This window comes from Primulina eburnea, chromosome 4, assembly GCF_022965805.1.
Source record: "Primulina eburnea isolate SZY01 chromosome 4, ASM2296580v1, whole genome shotgun sequence".
Taxonomy (NCBI): Eukaryota; Viridiplantae; Streptophyta; class Magnoliopsida; order Lamiales; family Gesneriaceae; genus Primulina; species Primulina eburnea.
In genome coordinates, this window is record NC_133104.1 from 45,340,504 (window position 1) to 45,357,081 (window position 16,578).

Genomic DNA, 16,578 nt, shown 5'->3' on the forward strand with positions numbered 1-16,578 from the left:
GCAGTCCGATTCAGGATACACATAATGATTACATAAGCAGTTTTGAGTCATCGAACGATTGGGTTAATTGGCGAGATCAGTGTGCAATGTCCATGTGGAACACCTACCATTAATGTCTTTTTCTCTGTAATCTGATGGAGTGCCATATCTTTACATATTGTAACTAGCAACTGTACTTCTTTTCATAGTGAGCAGTGATGTTTGAAAAACTATATTAACAATACGATTTTGAATGTGTAGCATTTTCCTGTTTTCAATAAAAAATGTGTTGTTCACTTATTAACATTCGCAATTTATGCACTGACTACTACTGCTGCATGTACTTACATGAAGTATATTTCGTGACAGAATTTTCATACGCAGCTTGCGTGTAAAGATGGATAGTGTGGCAAATAACTTTCCAACCTCGTTGGACAACTTCTCCATTTTGGTACATACGTCGCGAGTCTCACGAACTAAATCAGACACTTCGTTCAGAAGCTGATTTATTTTTTCACTTTGACTTGTTGTCGCCGCACGTTGTTCATCTGAATTAGAAGTGGTGCTACTGGAAGCATTAAATTTTGGATCGTCAACTGATCGTTTCACGAAACAGTTAAAGGCCTCCTCGGCAGATTTTCTACTTTCGTAACCTTTGTAACAAGCACCAGGAAAGCGATAAACTTGTGCGTTTGCCTCAGGCCATCTATCGTACACTCCGGGCTTCCAACCCACGAAGACGACGTATGTTTTTTTCTGCATCGAAGATAAAATGCACTCAATTGTAAATGCGAAAAATGTTCGGACGGAATACATTAACACACTTAAATAAATGGAAGGATATTTGAGGAATAAAACTTTCACATCTGCACAAGAAATAATGTGCTCCGATTTGAAGAAGCGCACCCAAGAAGAGATTTTTTGAGAACAGAAAAAAGAACCATGTAAAATAATCTAACACCGACTGCGTCGTAGCTGGCTTTGTTATCTCGTCAAAAATAATAATCAATGGTGTACAAGAACAAGTCATGGTTTAACGAACAGAAGTTTGTTTGACTAAGATTTGAAGAAGGAAAAGTACAGCACATACGAGTGCAAAAAAGAAACAAAATTACTTAACAGAAAAAAATCACCATCTAATTATCGAAATCTTGAACACAATTTTTCCGGATCTTTCGTGCGTAGATCCACTTCGCTTCTACATCTGTTGTCGGAAGTATAAGAGGGGGAGGATAAGGATTGAGTGAGAGAGAAGAGTAGTTACGGAGATCTGGAATTTGGGTGAGGACAAAAAAAAGAAGACACCATCTATGTACAGTAGAAGGGGTAAAAATGGTAAAGAAAATAATGTAGATGTCTTTGTCATGCGATAAATGAGGCGTACCAAACAAGAATAAGTTTCAAAACTGAGACTAATTGTCCACGATTGCAAGTTTGTTATCACATGCATTAACTTCCAACTATTAATCTAATCCCAACTACCAAACGCAGCGAATAGGTCTAATATCGAATTAAAATAAAATAAATTAACCAAACTTCTCCTAGATTTGATGAACCTTACACTCTAAAGAGAGTTTGTCTATCAAAATTGTTAGACCAATATATAGACAAACAAAAAATGGTCAGACATAGTATATTGTATTGTATTAGGTCTCTCAAAAACACACCACATGGGTTTAAGAAATAATATATCCATCCTTCAAACAAAAAACAATCACTTTTCACTTAAAAAATTTCATTTTTTTTTGTTTTATTAAACCCAAAATTAACTTGTGTTTCTGCTCAATTTATTCAACTTTAAAAGTTATAATCTCGTGTTGATCTTTATTTTTTTAAAAACGATTATGATATTTTGATCTGAATAAATAAAAATTGTGTAAACTCTCACCTTTAATATTTTTGGATATGTTTTAATATTTTATTAGAAAGTTGGTATCAGAGCTTTAAGTTCTAGAAAAGTGGTTACCAGCAACTGACGGAACAACAGGTGACCATATTGATAAATATGTGTTACAAAAGTCACGATCTTTAGAAAAACAAAACTAGCATGGACGGTGGACTATTGGGAGACAACAGTGGGTGCTTCCACCTTCATTTTCAGTGTGTTAAACTCCAAAGCTAATATTGGCTTAGACAGCATCACAGCAATGCTGAGGTTTCTTTGTAAGTCCCCATTTGTATCCTTGTCCTTGTCAAATGTACAAGGACCTGGTCCTGAAACTCTTGCTGTTGGCACGGCTCTTAACCTGAAAAACCACAACTTAGAATTCGAATTCAAATACAACCACAGACAGAAAGATGTCATCCGTATTCATAACCGAAACCTGCATTCGATCTGGCAACAGTACTTGAGTAGGTGAGGATTATATTCTGTGCGCCCACTGCACACACAAAACTCACGTGATTCATATATCTTAAAAAGTCGTTGTAGAATAATAATGCTAACTACCTAAAGCTTGGGAGGGAAAGTTTGATTGCTGGGCCCATCCACTTTTTCGAGTCGTCCGGAGGTTTTGTCATTACTTTATATATATATATATATAGAAAATCAAGCATACATACATGGAGAAAAACGAGGATCAGAAGTAGTAAATGTCAGTTAAATGCCAATTCACAAGTGCATATAAATCTCGCTATCCTCTCACCAGCAGCACTAAGGTTGATATTGCACACGTTGATTGCCGTGTGATTATTCATCTCTTTCACTTGAATATCTATGCAATTCTTTGAAAAACTAGGAGAATCCTTCATGCTGATCTTGCTGAGAAATCTGCCAAATCCACCTTTCTTTGTCCCAGGAAGTGCTGTAACTATCTGGTTTGACAGAAATCACATCACATTCAACAACAGCAGTTTAAAAACGGGAGTAACATAGTGACGTGATTGAATGCCTCAAACACCAATATATCTTTGTGTGAATAAACTCTGGACAAAGACAGAAAACAAATATACACCTCCCACAAACACCATAAATGTTGATCTATTTGGAGTAAAATCATAGTTCCATTACCGTTTACAGTGCAATCAATATGCTTGTGACTCACCTTTGTGAAATTGGCAACTTGACTAGGAAGTCCTACATCCTGCAAATACAAGAACTGTCACTGGAAACTTTTTGATGTGATGTATGTATATCACTTGTGATCAAAATTCGCATCAATCGATTCAAAAAGTTCTCTCCTTAATTGAAGATGTTTCTTTGAAAGAAGACATGATAAATGTTGAATCCGAGATTCAAAGTATTACCTTTCGTCCATGGACACACGCTTTGTCACTGTTCACTAGCACTCTTGCAGCCCATCTGTTGTCAAGTTAATATAATGTACGATAAGAATCTAGACACATATCAGACAGCTATAATCAATATGCTGGCTTCTCTGTGCGGTGTATAAATAATGGGTGAATGAATCTGCCAGAAAAAAGTGAAATTTCATGTATATGTAGATTTCCCAAAATAAGAATTTTATTTTTGCTTTTTTCTTTTAAGTGAAAAGCATGAATGTAAATGCAACCTATGCCTTCTGTCCTGGATAAGACGACCCACAACTTATACAGGGACGTAAAGCAGTAAACTCATGTCCACACAACAGGATTGTAGCATTAAAAAGTAGTCGATCTAATGGACAACACTAGTATGAACTCAAGCATGTCATTCATATTTGTTGCGCATGATACCGAGGGCAATCAGTGATGCGATAGGAAACTTACGCACAAGATGTAGGTGGATTCCAAACAATTCCTGCAATCACCACGAGCTGAGAAGCACAAGTTTGATATAAGAACAAAATCCCAGTCAATTGAGAATCATGCTCAAAGCACTGTGTGTTTCTATCCCTTTGTTTTTCTTAAACAGATATGTACATTCCAAGCAACTGCTGGAATGTCCATTTGAAATCCAATTACAAGGCTGCCTCACGTGGGTTTATCATAACTAGATAAATAAAGTACAACAAATGCAACCTCATCAAATATTCCAGCAGGGCTGTCCTCGTAATTAGCAAGAAAGAATCCACCAAGCGTATAACTGCGGAGCATAAGATAGCAATTTGTATTAAATAAAGATCAGGAGAAATATATAACTTTGCATGCATTCCATGTTTTTTTGAATAGTATAATGAAAAATAAATGAGATAGAATTGCTAATACCCAAATGCCTCCACTAATTTGAACTCTTTTGGGATGAAAGCTCGAGCTGTCTCTGCCTTGACAAGATGGAGCTGGTATAAGGCACTGAAAATCAAGACAGATGGCTAAAGCACGTTTCAGTACTCCTTTTTCCATCTACATATCAAGAGAAAGGAACAGGTATTCCAAGGTACATTTGCTTATCCAAAGCATGGGACGACACTTGCCTGCCTTTGAACACCCATGGAGGTTTTCCGTATTCTAACCGTGAGATCGTTTCTTTAGTCTCCATACTCTCGTGTGAAAAAAAGTTATTCTGCTAAGATCTCATACAAAATGTGCCACTGAAGAAGTTTGGATTAAAACAGCACAGCATTTGTTTCCTAAACACCTATGTAAAGAAGATCACACACAAACAATCGAACATTGTCGTGTGATTTTCATTTGATGGAAAATCCAATCAATGCACAGGATTAAACCTTGAGCAGTAATTTGGTTATCCTGTAGAAGTAAGACTCAGTGGTGAAAATGCACGGAAAGGTATCTGAGAGAAGCACCGGGAACAATTTCATGCAAGTTGAGCAAGTTGGAATTGAATAAAATAAATTTTATATTATATATTAATGCATTAGCATTTATCAGCAGACAACATAGAAAAGCATACAAAATTTTTTTATTACCAAACCGTAGCTTGCAAAGTACATGCAAGTTGCACAAGTTGAAATAAACTTTTACATTAATATTAAAATATAGCCTTGAAACGACTAAATTACGATGGACACATGCAAAAACAAGTATATTGTGTGGTTAGTTTTGATAATGAACACACTCCAAAAATGAAGCATAACCAACCGTTTATAGCATAATCGAAAAAGTTGCATTCCGTCATGACATTAGAATGAATTTTGTTTTACCCAAGTGGAAGAAATTAAAAATTATTTTCAGATAAATCAGGACCAGGCCATTCCTCCCACCACCGGTAATGTAAACTACAAGGTTTCTAGGCGATAAAAACCTGGGGAATACTTTTTTTTTTCCCTAAATATCACATTTCCATCTTCCATCGAGAAACAACAAGGGCGTTTTCAGTGTCGCATAAAATCCACGCATTTTATTCTTGAGCTAATTCAGAATTAAAAACAATCATTTATAATTTCTTGAAATTAATTAATAATTAAAAAAAGGGCATTTCACTCGACAATTTAGTAAGCTCGATCAGGCTTTCAGCGTCATTCAATCGAACTTTAAAGGTTCAAGAATCAATCGTACATATAACAATGTGCAAACATCATGTCTTCACAATTCTAAAATGCATAGACAGTTGGAGAAGAATGACAAACTAGCAGATCCCAGATGGAAAAACAAACGAAATAAACATTAAAATGGAGCAAAAAGTATGGAAAGAGAAAGCTGAAGCCAAAAACCAAACCTTAAAATTAGTCCCAGGAAAGGAAAGAGTTTGTTTCAGTTTCCTCACTTGGCGGATAAGAGAAAATCGGGAGACCCCAACCCAGGGAATGATTTTAAACTGGACTGCAAGTAACTAGTTTTTCTTTTTTATGGTCATAATATCAAAAGAAGACTTTTCATTCAATTTAAAATTAATTCCAAATAAAACGTATTTGTTGTGATAGATAAGATCAGCAATTAGCATTTTTAATTTTTTTTAAAAAAAATTTGGTACAACTCAAGGTAGGTTTATTAGGTATATGGATGTGGCCAAGACAAGTGACAGAAACTTATCGGTCAAACAAAGAATCATCACACACACACACACAATATATAACTTCAAACTCCAAAAAACAAAGTTTGTCTTCCGAATTTAATAAGGTGAAATCTTTTGTAATAAATCAATCTCCCAACTCAAAACGATTATTGTTATAGCATCTCTTTTATTTCAAATTTTTAAAAGTTACTTGAAATTAATTCATAATAAAAATCATCGATTTAAAGTACTTGCATGGAACTAAATTACATATAAAAAATTTATTTCATAATGAAATTTGTTTTCAAATTTTTAATATTCCTGGATATGAGTCGACTGCTTACCTCGTTTACATGAATCCTAATTTCCTAAAAATTGTAGTGATTCCTACATCATGATCTAAATATTTCGAGAGAAGGTTGGGAAAAATTATATTTTATAGAAGTGATTAAATTTATAGATTAAGAAAAATTTAGAAAAAAAATTAGATGATGTGGTGTTTAAAAAAAATCATTTAAGGTTGAATGTTTGAAAAATAAATGATTCTCATATTAGTTTTTTAAATAAAATAACAAAAAAATACTGTTTTTAGATAATGCATCTCTCAATTCATTTATTTGAACAGATGTAAAAGACATTTGTATATTAAAAAATATCGGATTTAAAGTGTCAAATTAATTTCTATTTATTTACTAAAATATCATAATCACTTTTGAAAAAATTACAATCAATATTTAACCTATTGTAACGTGGATTGCCATAACAAAAAACCAAACACTAATAATCACATATTTAAAGCATGACTAAAGAGATATATAGGCACATTATAAAGAAACGAGACAAATGAAAATTCACATATAAAGTCACACGAGCGCGCACGCACGCACACACTACTGAGCTAGTGGTCATGCTGGATCTCAATGGTTGCTAGCACGGCAAACCTAGGGTCCACTGCGGAAGCTGCGAGAACAACCAAGAGCTTTTTGAAAGGATTTTGAGATGACAAGTCATAAACTATTTAGTTGCGTGAGCATGGAAACCAGTTCATCACTTGAGGGTCGATCAGCAGGCATATCTGATAGGCATACAACAGCAATTCTGACAGCCATTGACATCTCACCTTCTTCCATTTCTTCCCCCAAAATACTCTTGTCTAGTGCTTCTCTGGCCTCACCTACTTGCTGCAAATGCCGAAGCCACTGTCCCAGACTTCCTCCACTGCCGGCTTCCCCAAAGAATGGATCCAACGGGTCCCTACCCGTTAATAGAACACCCAGAATAACCCCAAAGCTATAGACATCGCTCTTATCTGTATACCTGGGACAGAATAAAATATTTAATGGTTAGCATTTAAATATATCATAATATGAGGTGCAGCTGTGTAGATTGATTTCTTTTTTTTTTTTTTGGAACTACATTTTTTACAGCAATAAAATGGGAACGTAAGCGGAGGACTTCATTGAACTAACTGTTCTAACAAGTCCTATTCTCAGACAATAAGAGAATTTAAGCTTTACACGACCAATCAACTAACAAAACCTACTCTCTTTACATTTAGCTTTTCCTAAGCCTACAGCACTTTTAGTTCTCTTCAGAAGCTTTCACGCCATAACGTTGCAAGGGATGCGACAAAATGGAAACAGAAACAAATTTTTTATGGTCATAAAGCCTTCAAGGTTCATGTTGTCAGTTAGGCATTTCATCGTGACATAGGAAACTTCCAGCAGGAATGCAAGATGACACTACGTTAATGGGTAAAGGCTACCAAGAACCAATAAACTTGACCTTAATAGGAGCAGCTACCCTTCCAGGGTGAGACTGATAAAATATAAGTAACATAGACATAACGGAACCCACGGCTTTATTCTAACAATGGATGTTCAGTTGCATAAATATAATACAAGAGCCAATCTCGCAGGCTCATGGAAACTTCATACCTGCAGTTTTGAATGCATTCTGGTGCGTTGTAGCCTGATGCGGCTCTACAAAAATTAGGAATTACTGCTGCCAACCCACAATCTGCCAACCTCGGCTTAAACTCCGCATCAATGATTACATTAGACGGCTTCAAATTGTAGTGCAATCTTTTAGGATCGCAAGTAAAATGAAGATAATGCATTCCTTTAACAATTCCAACCGCAATACGAAGACGGATTTCCCACTTAAGTTGCAACTGATTCTCCCTCACTCTTTTTGTGACATCTTCAAGACTTCCGGTTGGCACATAATCATAAACCAATGAATACCCACATGATTCACGGACATAAGCCCTCAAACTCATCAAATTCCTATGTCTTATGCAAGAAAGAACTTTTAGTTCTTCCTGTATTTTTTTCTTTGTTGCCTTGCTCTGAACCTCGGGAGAACAATCGTCAAAGAGCTCGAGTCTCTTGACAGCAACAGTGAGACCATTGTCAAGGACAGCCTTGTAATACCTTCCACTGGGGCTTGACCCCAGTAACAGGGGTTCATCAGAGAGAGCTGATTCTAGTGTCTTGGAAGGAATTCGGAGAGAAAACACAACGGGGCCTTTAAGAATTGGGGTCCTGTTAATATATTTGATGAAGCACCAAACTAGCAAGGCAAAGAGAAAAGAGCATACCAATCCTGCCACGATGCCAAACAATATACTCCAAGAAATCCTCCGAAACTCATTATGGAAGTTCGGCACATGAAATTGTGGTGAATGTTGGCTCATCCTACTTGAGCATTGTGCAGAGATAATATTCAGGTACAAAATAAACAGGACGACCATAGATAAGACTTTGCAGCCGCAAATACCAGGTATAGGGGTTTTCTTCTCCATAGAATAGTATAATGTCGAGAAATACAGAAGGCACAACCTCAAGGAACAAACAACTTTGTCTCGTAACAAAGGAGCCAAAAATTTCAGATATCTTCTCCCCAAAGATGGAGCTGAACTAGGGTATAGTTACTATTGACGAAGAACTAAACCACACTTGACCTCAAGCATCTAGAGATGGAACCACACCACATTTCCCCAAGAAAATATTAAGCTTCCACTCCACATTTTTGAAGAAAGGTGGCATCTTTAACGTTCCAGTAGTAAGCTTCAAGACCCAAATGGGTGAAGATTGACACTTCCAGAAACTAGAGAAAAACCAACTTCCAAAACTTGAAAAAAAGGGAAGAGTGTGAGAATCAGATGATTGTATTTTGCCAGGTATTGAAAGATTCAAGGAACCATTAATCATAATGGCCAACTCTTTAACAAGAGTGTTGTTTCGCCGATCTTTCTTGTCCAGGTAAAATCTTCATAGTGGAAAAGGAACCAGATACGCTCTTTTGCTCGAGTTTCACACGCACGGTGTAAACGAGCAGAAATGGCAGTATGGATTTTTTATAACCTTTATTTGAAAATGAAAAGAAAGAAAATTAATAATTTGCCACACATGAAACAAGATAATTTGCCACACAGAAATTAATAATTAAGCAAAACTTGAAAATTGATTTTTTAAGTAGTGTTTATTGTTTATACTACAGTACTGATTCAAAACGAATATCATTTCCACTTATACACAACTGAACATCCAATATTTTTTACTCCTGTATCAATTTTCCTGGGTAAAACGATAAGGAAAAGATTGTCTATTCCTTCTACTGTAAAAATTTAGCTGATTCCATAAAAATATCGTGTACTGGGAGTGGGACCCAGCCTTCAGCACATCGACCATGGACGGGTCTCTGTGAACCGTTACTAATAAGCGGAAGAATGATTTTGAACCGTTGATTTGTTTGTGGACAACGGGATATTATGCTGAAATGACTGCTAAAAATGTCTTATCGCTTTGCAGGAGCGTGATTATTAGTTAATTAATAATAATTTATGCTCGCTCTGCATCGCGTGCGTGTCGGTGCTCTCCATTCCACTCACCTTTGTTTTTGCTTTTGGGCTGCCTCTTCGTGCAAGTATGACAACTTTCAGACTAATTCCTCTTTGCTGGAATAACAACATGAGAAATAAACATTCTTCTAATGCATTAACAGGCTCTTGTCCATCTAAATCTTTAAAATTTTCTAAAACCGGAAATGATCCATCATACAGTGATTCCAACAAAAATCTGTGGTTGGTTGGTTGGTTAACTACCTCAACTCACCTCACCTCACCAAAAGCTTCACAGCTTACAGCCGTGCAAACTAAACAAAATAAAAACAAAAACATGTGCAATACAATGCTCGCGAAACTTCATTCATCCTGAACCACCACCCAAGAGAAAAAAGAAAACACACGCACGCACACGACGACTCACAATTACAAACAATTAACTATCGTTTAATAGCATTATTACATGTTCATCACACCAAATGCTTCCTTCCACTCACACTCTTCTCTAGGAGCGACTATATATAACACAAAAAATGGCCACTTTTTCCATCCTGAATTCAAAAGCAACCAGCAGCCTCCTATCACAGATTCGCAGTCACCCACTCTTACGTTAATAATTCCTTTAGCCATGATACATAATTACAACTTCCACCCATTCCTAACATCCACTAATCTATCTCACATTAATCAAATAATTCACTCTCTTTTCAATTTAACCTCCATGCGAGTGTGAGAGTAAAGCCAGCAACTCACTGTCCTCAATATTTGATTCCATCGCAAGCTGAAGTGGGGTTTTACCTTGATCATCCGCAGCTCGAAGATTGGCTCCTCTGAGGTTAATGCAGAGTTATTATGTGGTCACACAGTTGACATATCACTACTAATAATTATACAAGCTCACACTTTTGATCCAATTTATTGAGCACAAACATTACATTTTTTGTCTGTGATAGTTGCAGAAATTGATGGATCAGTTACGTGAGACAGAGTTTACCAAGCATGCACATACCTTGTCAGAAGAAGCTTAACCAACGAACTTTTGCCTCTAACGATACAACGATGAAGGGGAGTATGGCCCCTTGAATCAACAGCATTTATGTTTGCACCATACTGCAATAGAAGCTCTATCATTCCAATATCTGCGGTTTCGCAAGCAAGGTGGAGCAAATACCACCCATCTACGTCCTCCAAGTAATTATTGCCGACACCTGTGCTTGCTATATTTAATGAGCCTGAAAATGTCTTTTGCAACTGCTCAGAATCCAAGCAGCCTGAGTAGGGGTCGAGGGCAGACTGTTCTCGCATCATCATAACTTTGGCAAGGGTAAGAGAAGTGTTACAAGTTACTTGCTCAGAAAAAGTATTTAGATCGGGTTCAGAGTTAACAATGAGCCAATACACTGCTTTCTTGTCGTTGGCATGAACAGCATCCCACATTTGTTGTGCCACTGGACGATTTTGCTTGGGCTTCCGGACAAAAACCTTCTCTGCATACTGCAAAAAGGAAATAAAATTTCTGCATGCTCACCACATGATCTAGATCTGATAAGTCCCACATGATCTGATAAGCACATAAACAGGTGCTAGGGAGGAAGCCAATCTCGATCATTTTAGTATACATTTGGCATTTATTATTAACTCAAAGATATGTTTGTTGAGATATACATGTAAGATATTTGATGCTTTAAGCCCATTTTGCTGATGAATAACTAAACTTGTGATAAATTCTTAACCACATAATGTATAGTCCACCAGGAGACGGATATGCATACATTAACAGCAAGGTAACATAAATGGGTGTTGATTCCTCGGGTTCCATTAACATCTTTATAATGAAAAAGCACAATTGAGGTCTGCAAATTATGTCATGTCAAAATTGTATGGAGCTGTCTTGCCTAAAAGGTAAAGAAAAATAGTAGTAAAATCTAAGATAAGAATCAAGGTACTGTAAAAAGCTTACCTTGGCGTGAATAAATTTTTCTTTCGTAGAAATTGAATCTGCATGATGGGGCTTGCTGAAGTAAAGCATTTGTTGTTTATTAGGCCGATACAAGCTTCAGTATTAAAAATTGAATCAATTACTAACTTATGCAATATTATGTTCAGAAACCATTAAAATGAGCATATAAATACTACATTCAGCGATGGAGAAACCTTACCTTGTAGAGCCGAGATCAACCTGGAATACACCCTTTGACTGCAGTAATTCCTCCCACACTGAGTTTGCAAAGGTGTTGCCCAGAGATTGAAATAGATTTATAACTGACGGTTCCCAGACTTTGACATCAAGAGTCAGTGATCTTACCTGCATGGAAGGAAAATATATTGATCACAATATCCTGGGTATGCAAATCCAGATAACACATTGTGTCAAGTAAAAAACAATTCACAACATCACCATCATAAAAAATATAATGAAATGGTGAACTGATACTACCTCTCTCTATTCCCATTTTACACTCCCGTGAAGAGGGTGCACATGTATAATTTGCAGTAAGCTAGCTCATGAAAAACTTGGACATATACATGCAGCTCCAAGATGCTAAAGAGCTATTATTTTTCAGATATGACAACCCATTGGTCTTTCAACCATTTCAAGTGAACACAAAGTCATGTATAAAATCTCTTCTGTCACTTTTATGTACCGCTGACATGGCCTTCCACCATTGAAAAAAGTGTTCAAGATGATTAATGCACAAGACCCTAGTGAAAATCATAAGAGAGTATGTATAGAGGTCAACAATTTCCTATACCTTAGATACATGTACTCCAAGATTTCGGTGGACACCAGAGCATTCAATGCACACTAGAACACCCAGATTCAAAGATGCCCAATCTGGGTCAGGAGCACCACAATCAGCACATTTATCATTGCCACAGACTTTCCGCAATGCATCAATTGGCTTCTCGATTTTTAAACTGGCTCTCTGCTGTTGTGAACTTCTCAAAGGACGGTCTGTCTGAACAGAAGTAAACCTATCGGATGTGTATTCTTCAACTGCTCCATGCTCAAAGTCGGCACTTTCAAAAGAGCTACTCTCGCTGGTGGATCGATGATGACCACTGCCCATTGGACTACCAGACAAACACTGAAACATCAACAACCAAAGTCCAAAAATTAGAACACAAAAATTGCCAGTTCAGTAAATAAACATTACGTACCCTCTCAGGAGCCTGAGAACTTAGTAATGATGCAATCACCCCTGTAATTTTCTCAATCCAATCCATTTGATCTAGGGAACTCTCTGCCTGCACAGACAAGTTAAAGAAGTCACTTGTACCAATGCAGACAATTAATCATCAAGTAGATGTTTCTTACTTCTACTTTAACAGAAAATAAACACATCGAAAAGTCAAGAGGTCATTCATTAAGGTATGATAGCAGACCTGCAAAGTGTAGTTTTTTGTTGGAGATATAATTCGAAAGCAAAACCTTAAATCTGATTGATCAGCATCGACTTTGATTGTTGATGTCAACAGATTCACAGTGTGATGTGCCACAGATTTCTCATCATGTACCCCGCCATGATAATGAGAAGATAACCAACGGCTGAGTAATCCAGAACCCAATTCAGAACTATTCCTTTGATTCGCAAGTTGAGTACCCGACCCCTGCAATGAAATGATAATTTAAATGGGAGTAAAAAGAGAACTGGAAAAAAAAAATTTAACAAAATTCCATTGCATTCTGATAAGCTTGAATATCTACTCACAGAAGGTTTGCTATTTTGTTTGCGATAATAGTACAGCATTCCTCTGCTATCAAGAACAAAGAACCTTCTTTTCCAATCACCTCTAAGGCTTGAGGAACGTTTTGATAAATAACCTTGTCTAATTGTTTGAACCTGAAACTATTAGCTTCAAATTAGTATTCGTCTCAGAATAAAACAAAATGGTAAGAGACAACAAGTACAGTAATGAGAATTCAGAAACGATTGTAAATGTCAATATTCTTCGACCTTTCCTTTTGCAGCAGATTGCATTACAGCATCTATCATCTTATGTGAACTCCTACCAATGGCTTGTATTCCATCTCCATTTGGAGATCCACTGGAACCATTTGAAGACCGCCTGCTCTCTCTATCAATCTGTCTTTTATACTCTTGCATCCTCTCGTTAAGAGCTGCCTGCTCATAATTGGATCTCTCCCTTGATTGTTTCGCGTAAGTTGATACCTGCACAGTATAAGCATCATAAATTCAAGAGTTCCCATCAGGAAATTTTTTTCTTATGTGGCAACTGATTTAGGAACTTGTATCGCACTCAAAGTTCTGCTAACCCATGGAAGGTAAACATATCTTGCTCCAAATTCAGAAGATGGATAAAACATGAAGATAATAAGAAAACTATCTGTTCTTTTGTTTTTTGATTAAAGCTCCATTGACGAAAACTTTAATTTGAAGGACATATTGTCCACACTCAAATACACTGCAACCAAGGAAAATAAAAGGAATAGGAAAAGGAAAAGGACAAACCTGGTTAATATATGGTTCCATTTGATGCAACAGCTCATAACCCTACATGGAATCAAAGATGAAAGGGCTTTAAATAAAATCCTATTAACACAACCATTACAGGGTTTTTCCACTTAAGTTACCTGTTTGAAATAACGAAGGTGAGCAGCCATTGTTTCACTAACTGCTTCCAAGAACTCGAATCTTTTTTTTGCTTCAACGGTAGAAAGAGCAGTTACCTGGATGGTTAGCATTCAGAAAAAGGATTTGTAATGATGCAGCGACTGGATTTAATTTGTGTTCACAAGATCTAATGAATAAAAGCTGAAATTATCACACACCAGACTAAATCGAGCCTGCTCAAAAGTTGACCGAGCATGGTGAAGCTCCTGGATGTGTTTCAGACAAAAATAAGTTATGTGGCGGACATTTACTTCTATGAACTACATAATTTGACTTCATGGCTTGAAGTTCCATACATTACCTCCTCCAGAAGAGTTGCTACGTCACTCCTTGTGCCTTTCCTCAATGACAAAAACTTTTCACGAGCCTGTAGCAACAAACTAGCCAACAGTTATCAGTCACGTATCTAGGGAAAGTATAGTATATGATAAATTTAAATTAATCACATTTTTCCAGCTAAAAAAAACCATACAGCTCCAAGAAACTCTCTTTGGTTTATAGTATAAAAACCACTTCACATCCCCAGTGTAATAGAATTTAGGACAAACAGATTTGGCTTTTGGTGATCTCTCATCTACACTTTTTTATTACGCTAAGCTATCCTTGTCAGGCATATTGGATAAGTCGTATCACATAAAACTATTATAGAATTATGTTAAGATTGAGACTTGGACCTAACTCAACCCCAAAAGCTAGTTCAAGGGGAGATGATTGTCCAAATCTATATATACAACTTCCAAAGACTTAATATAGCTGACGTGGGACATCTAACACACCCTCTCATGTTCAGGAATTGAGCGTGAAGTTTACAAGAGAATGGGTGGCCCATATGGTAGTTCAACACATAATGGTGGGCCTTGGCTCTAATACCATATTAAGATTGAGACTTGGACTCCAAAAGCTAACTCAAGGGAGCGGATCAAATTCATGTATACAACTCCCAAAGACTTAATCTAGCCGATGTGAGACGTCAAACAAATTCTAACCACCCACGCACCCAGTCACCCCAGAAAACCAATCAAGTTGACTGAAGAATGCTTCAGAAAGCTAAGTACAAATGAAAAACAGAAGGGCTATACTGAAAGATCACCTGGTCATAAAGAAGACTGGCCTTGTCGAAGCGCTTTCGCGCCTCCTGCATGATAAACTTTGTCGGTGAATAAAATAAATAAACATATATATATATATATATATATATATATATATATATATATATATATATATTAGGTTAAAAAATCGCAAAGCATGCATGTAAAATTCAGATGAAATATCACTAACTAGTTTTTGCGGAAAACCATATCATATTTTAAATTTAAATTACCACGGAGAAAGAGTTCCCTAAAGGCAACCAAAAACTTATGAAAGGCCAAAATAGAATGATGGACAAGAAGGAAAAGAAAACAACATATTCGTTCTGTATAGAAGTAAACCAAAGCCATCACATTGAGGAAATAACATGTTTTTCCATGAGAACCTATTGCTTTCAAATTATAACAAAGTAGCAAGCGAAAAAAATAATGCAAAAAAAAAAAGCAATACAGGCTGTGAGTAGAAATAATTTAATACATGCCTCAGAACAGATCGATCATAAGACAAAATACTACAGTTCGATCATTAGGGATGGGCACATGACAGAAGAACATTATTGCTTTATCCAACAATAATTTCAATCTTCTACATATAGTAACTGAGATTTCCTTATTAAGTAGATTACATAAATAATAATAAACTGTAAAACAGAATAAATTAACCTGCATGAAATATTGAGGAACTTATAACCACAAATATAAGGTATGAGCTATTTTTCTCATCAAACAGCATGATAAAAAAATGTACCTTGACATCTTGTAAATCTAAGTTCACAAACTGAAGCAATCTTTCATTCAGCATGTGCTCAACCTGAAAGGATGAAATGCAACCAGTCAAATGGTAAGTGAAAGCATAATATCTTAATCACTCATTTCTTTACACTAAGTCACCTTGAGACAGACAATAATTTAGACAAATGATATGAGAACCAACAAACAAATTTTGTACAATACTTATTTGAGATCATTTTTAATTATGTCATCAATCTCTCCAAAAAAAAAAACAGGGAGGATAAAAGCAGTTTTTCCACCAGGACTGGCTATATAAATAAATAAGAGTAAAATCCCATAAAACTTAGATTCAAATAATGAGTTTACCTGAGATCGAAGAACTTCTTTATATGTCCCAATTTCCCTCAGTGCTATGGTGAACTTTGTCATGACAGGACCTGCAAATATTAGATTTTGACTTGATAG

At 36.3% G+C, this 16,578-nt stretch overlaps 3 protein-coding genes across 6 annotated transcripts; all 3 read right to left on the bottom strand.

Moving 5' to 3' along the window:
• Nucleotides 1-1,903: 1,903 nt before the first annotated feature.
• On the bottom strand, nucleotides 1,904-5,657 carry LOC140829560 (protein NEOXANTHIN-DEFICIENT 1). Of its 4 annotated transcripts, none has more exons than XM_073192872.1 (11): nucleotides 5,529-5,657; nucleotides 4,299-4,399; nucleotides 4,126-4,209; nucleotides 3,940-4,003; nucleotides 3,688-3,734; nucleotides 3,226-3,280; nucleotides 3,024-3,062; nucleotides 2,625-2,793; nucleotides 2,429-2,501; nucleotides 2,304-2,360; nucleotides 1,904-2,225 (listed from the first exon to the last, which is right to left on the bottom strand). In XM_073192872.1, exons 2-11 carry the CDS (start codon nucleotides 4,394-4,396, stop codon nucleotides 2,039-2,041), a joined length of 873 nt encoding a protein of 290 aa, XP_073048973.1. In that variant the 5' UTR covers nucleotides 4,397-4,399; nucleotides 5,529-5,657; the 3' UTR covers nucleotides 1,904-2,038. The 4 variants fall into 4 exon arrangements, with proteins under 4 accessions (XP_073048973.1, XP_073048972.1, XP_073048975.1 ...); XM_073192874.1 differs by having other exon boundaries at nucleotides 1,906-2,225; nucleotides 4,332-4,399; XM_073192871.1 differs by lacking the exon at nucleotides 5,529-5,657 and having other exon boundaries at nucleotides 4,299-4,413.
• A 956-nt stretch (nucleotides 5,658-6,613) lies between these two features.
• Nucleotides 6,614-9,163, bottom strand: LOC140829562 (inactive leucine-rich repeat receptor-like protein kinase CORYNE). The gene is made up of 2 exons (XM_073192877.1): nucleotides 7,747-9,163; nucleotides 6,614-7,126 (listed from the first exon to the last, which is right to left on the bottom strand). Exons 1-2 carry the CDS (start codon nucleotides 8,613-8,615, stop codon nucleotides 6,817-6,819), a joined length of 1,179 nt encoding a protein of 392 aa, XP_073048978.1. The 5' UTR covers nucleotides 8,616-9,163; the 3' UTR covers nucleotides 6,614-6,816.
• Nucleotides 9,164-9,995: 832 nt separating this feature from the next.
• Nucleotides 9,996-16,572, bottom strand: LOC140829561 (ADP-ribosylation factor GTPase-activating protein AGD3-like). The gene is made up of 16 exons (XM_073192876.1): nucleotides 16,480-16,572; nucleotides 16,130-16,192; nucleotides 15,384-15,428; nucleotides 14,595-14,660; nucleotides 14,452-14,499; nucleotides 14,254-14,349; nucleotides 14,132-14,173; nucleotides 13,616-13,831; nucleotides 13,370-13,501; nucleotides 13,044-13,268; nucleotides 12,819-12,905; nucleotides 12,410-12,745; nucleotides 11,816-11,961; nucleotides 11,617-11,710; nucleotides 10,666-11,150; nucleotides 9,996-10,486 (listed from the first exon to the last, which is right to left on the bottom strand). The coding sequence occupies exons 1-16, from the start codon at nucleotides 16,540-16,542 to the stop codon at nucleotides 10,369-10,371; spliced, it is 2,262 nt and encodes a 753-aa protein (XP_073048977.1). The 5' UTR covers nucleotides 16,543-16,572; the 3' UTR covers nucleotides 9,996-10,368.
• Nucleotides 16,573-16,578: the final 6 nt, after the last annotated feature.

Coding starts and splice junctions, on each gene's coding strand:
- LOC140829560 (XM_073192872.1), bottom strand. CDS start 4,396: ATGGAGACTAAAGAAACGATCTCACGGTTAGAATACGGAAAACCTCCA. Junction 3,281..3,687: donor AATCCACCTACATCTTGTGC/GTAAGTTTCCTA, acceptor ACTTGACAACAG/ATGGGCTGCAAGAGTGCTAG. Junction 3,063..3,225: donor CGTGTGTCCATGGACGAAAG/GTAATACTTTGA, acceptor TTGTATTTGCAG/GATGTAGGACTTCCTAGTCA.
- LOC140829562 (XM_073192877.1), bottom strand. CDS start 8,615: ATGGAGAAGAAAACCCCTATACCTGGTATTTGCGGCTGCAAAGTCTTA. Junction 7,127..7,746: donor GAATGCATTCAAAACTGCAG/GTATGAAGTTTC, acceptor ATTCTGTCCCAG/GTATACAGATAAGAGCGATG.
- LOC140829561 (XM_073192876.1), bottom strand. CDS start 16,542: ATGACAAAGTTCACCATAGCACTGAGGGAAATTGGGACATATAAAGAA. Junction 13,502..13,615: donor AATCTGCTGCAAAAGGAAAG/GTCGAAGAATAT, acceptor TAATAGTTTCAG/GTTCAAACAATTAGACAAGG. Junction 11,151..11,616: donor AAAAATTTATTCACGCCAAG/GTAAGCTTTTTA, acceptor TCCTTTTTGCAG/TATGCAGAGAAGGTTTTTGT.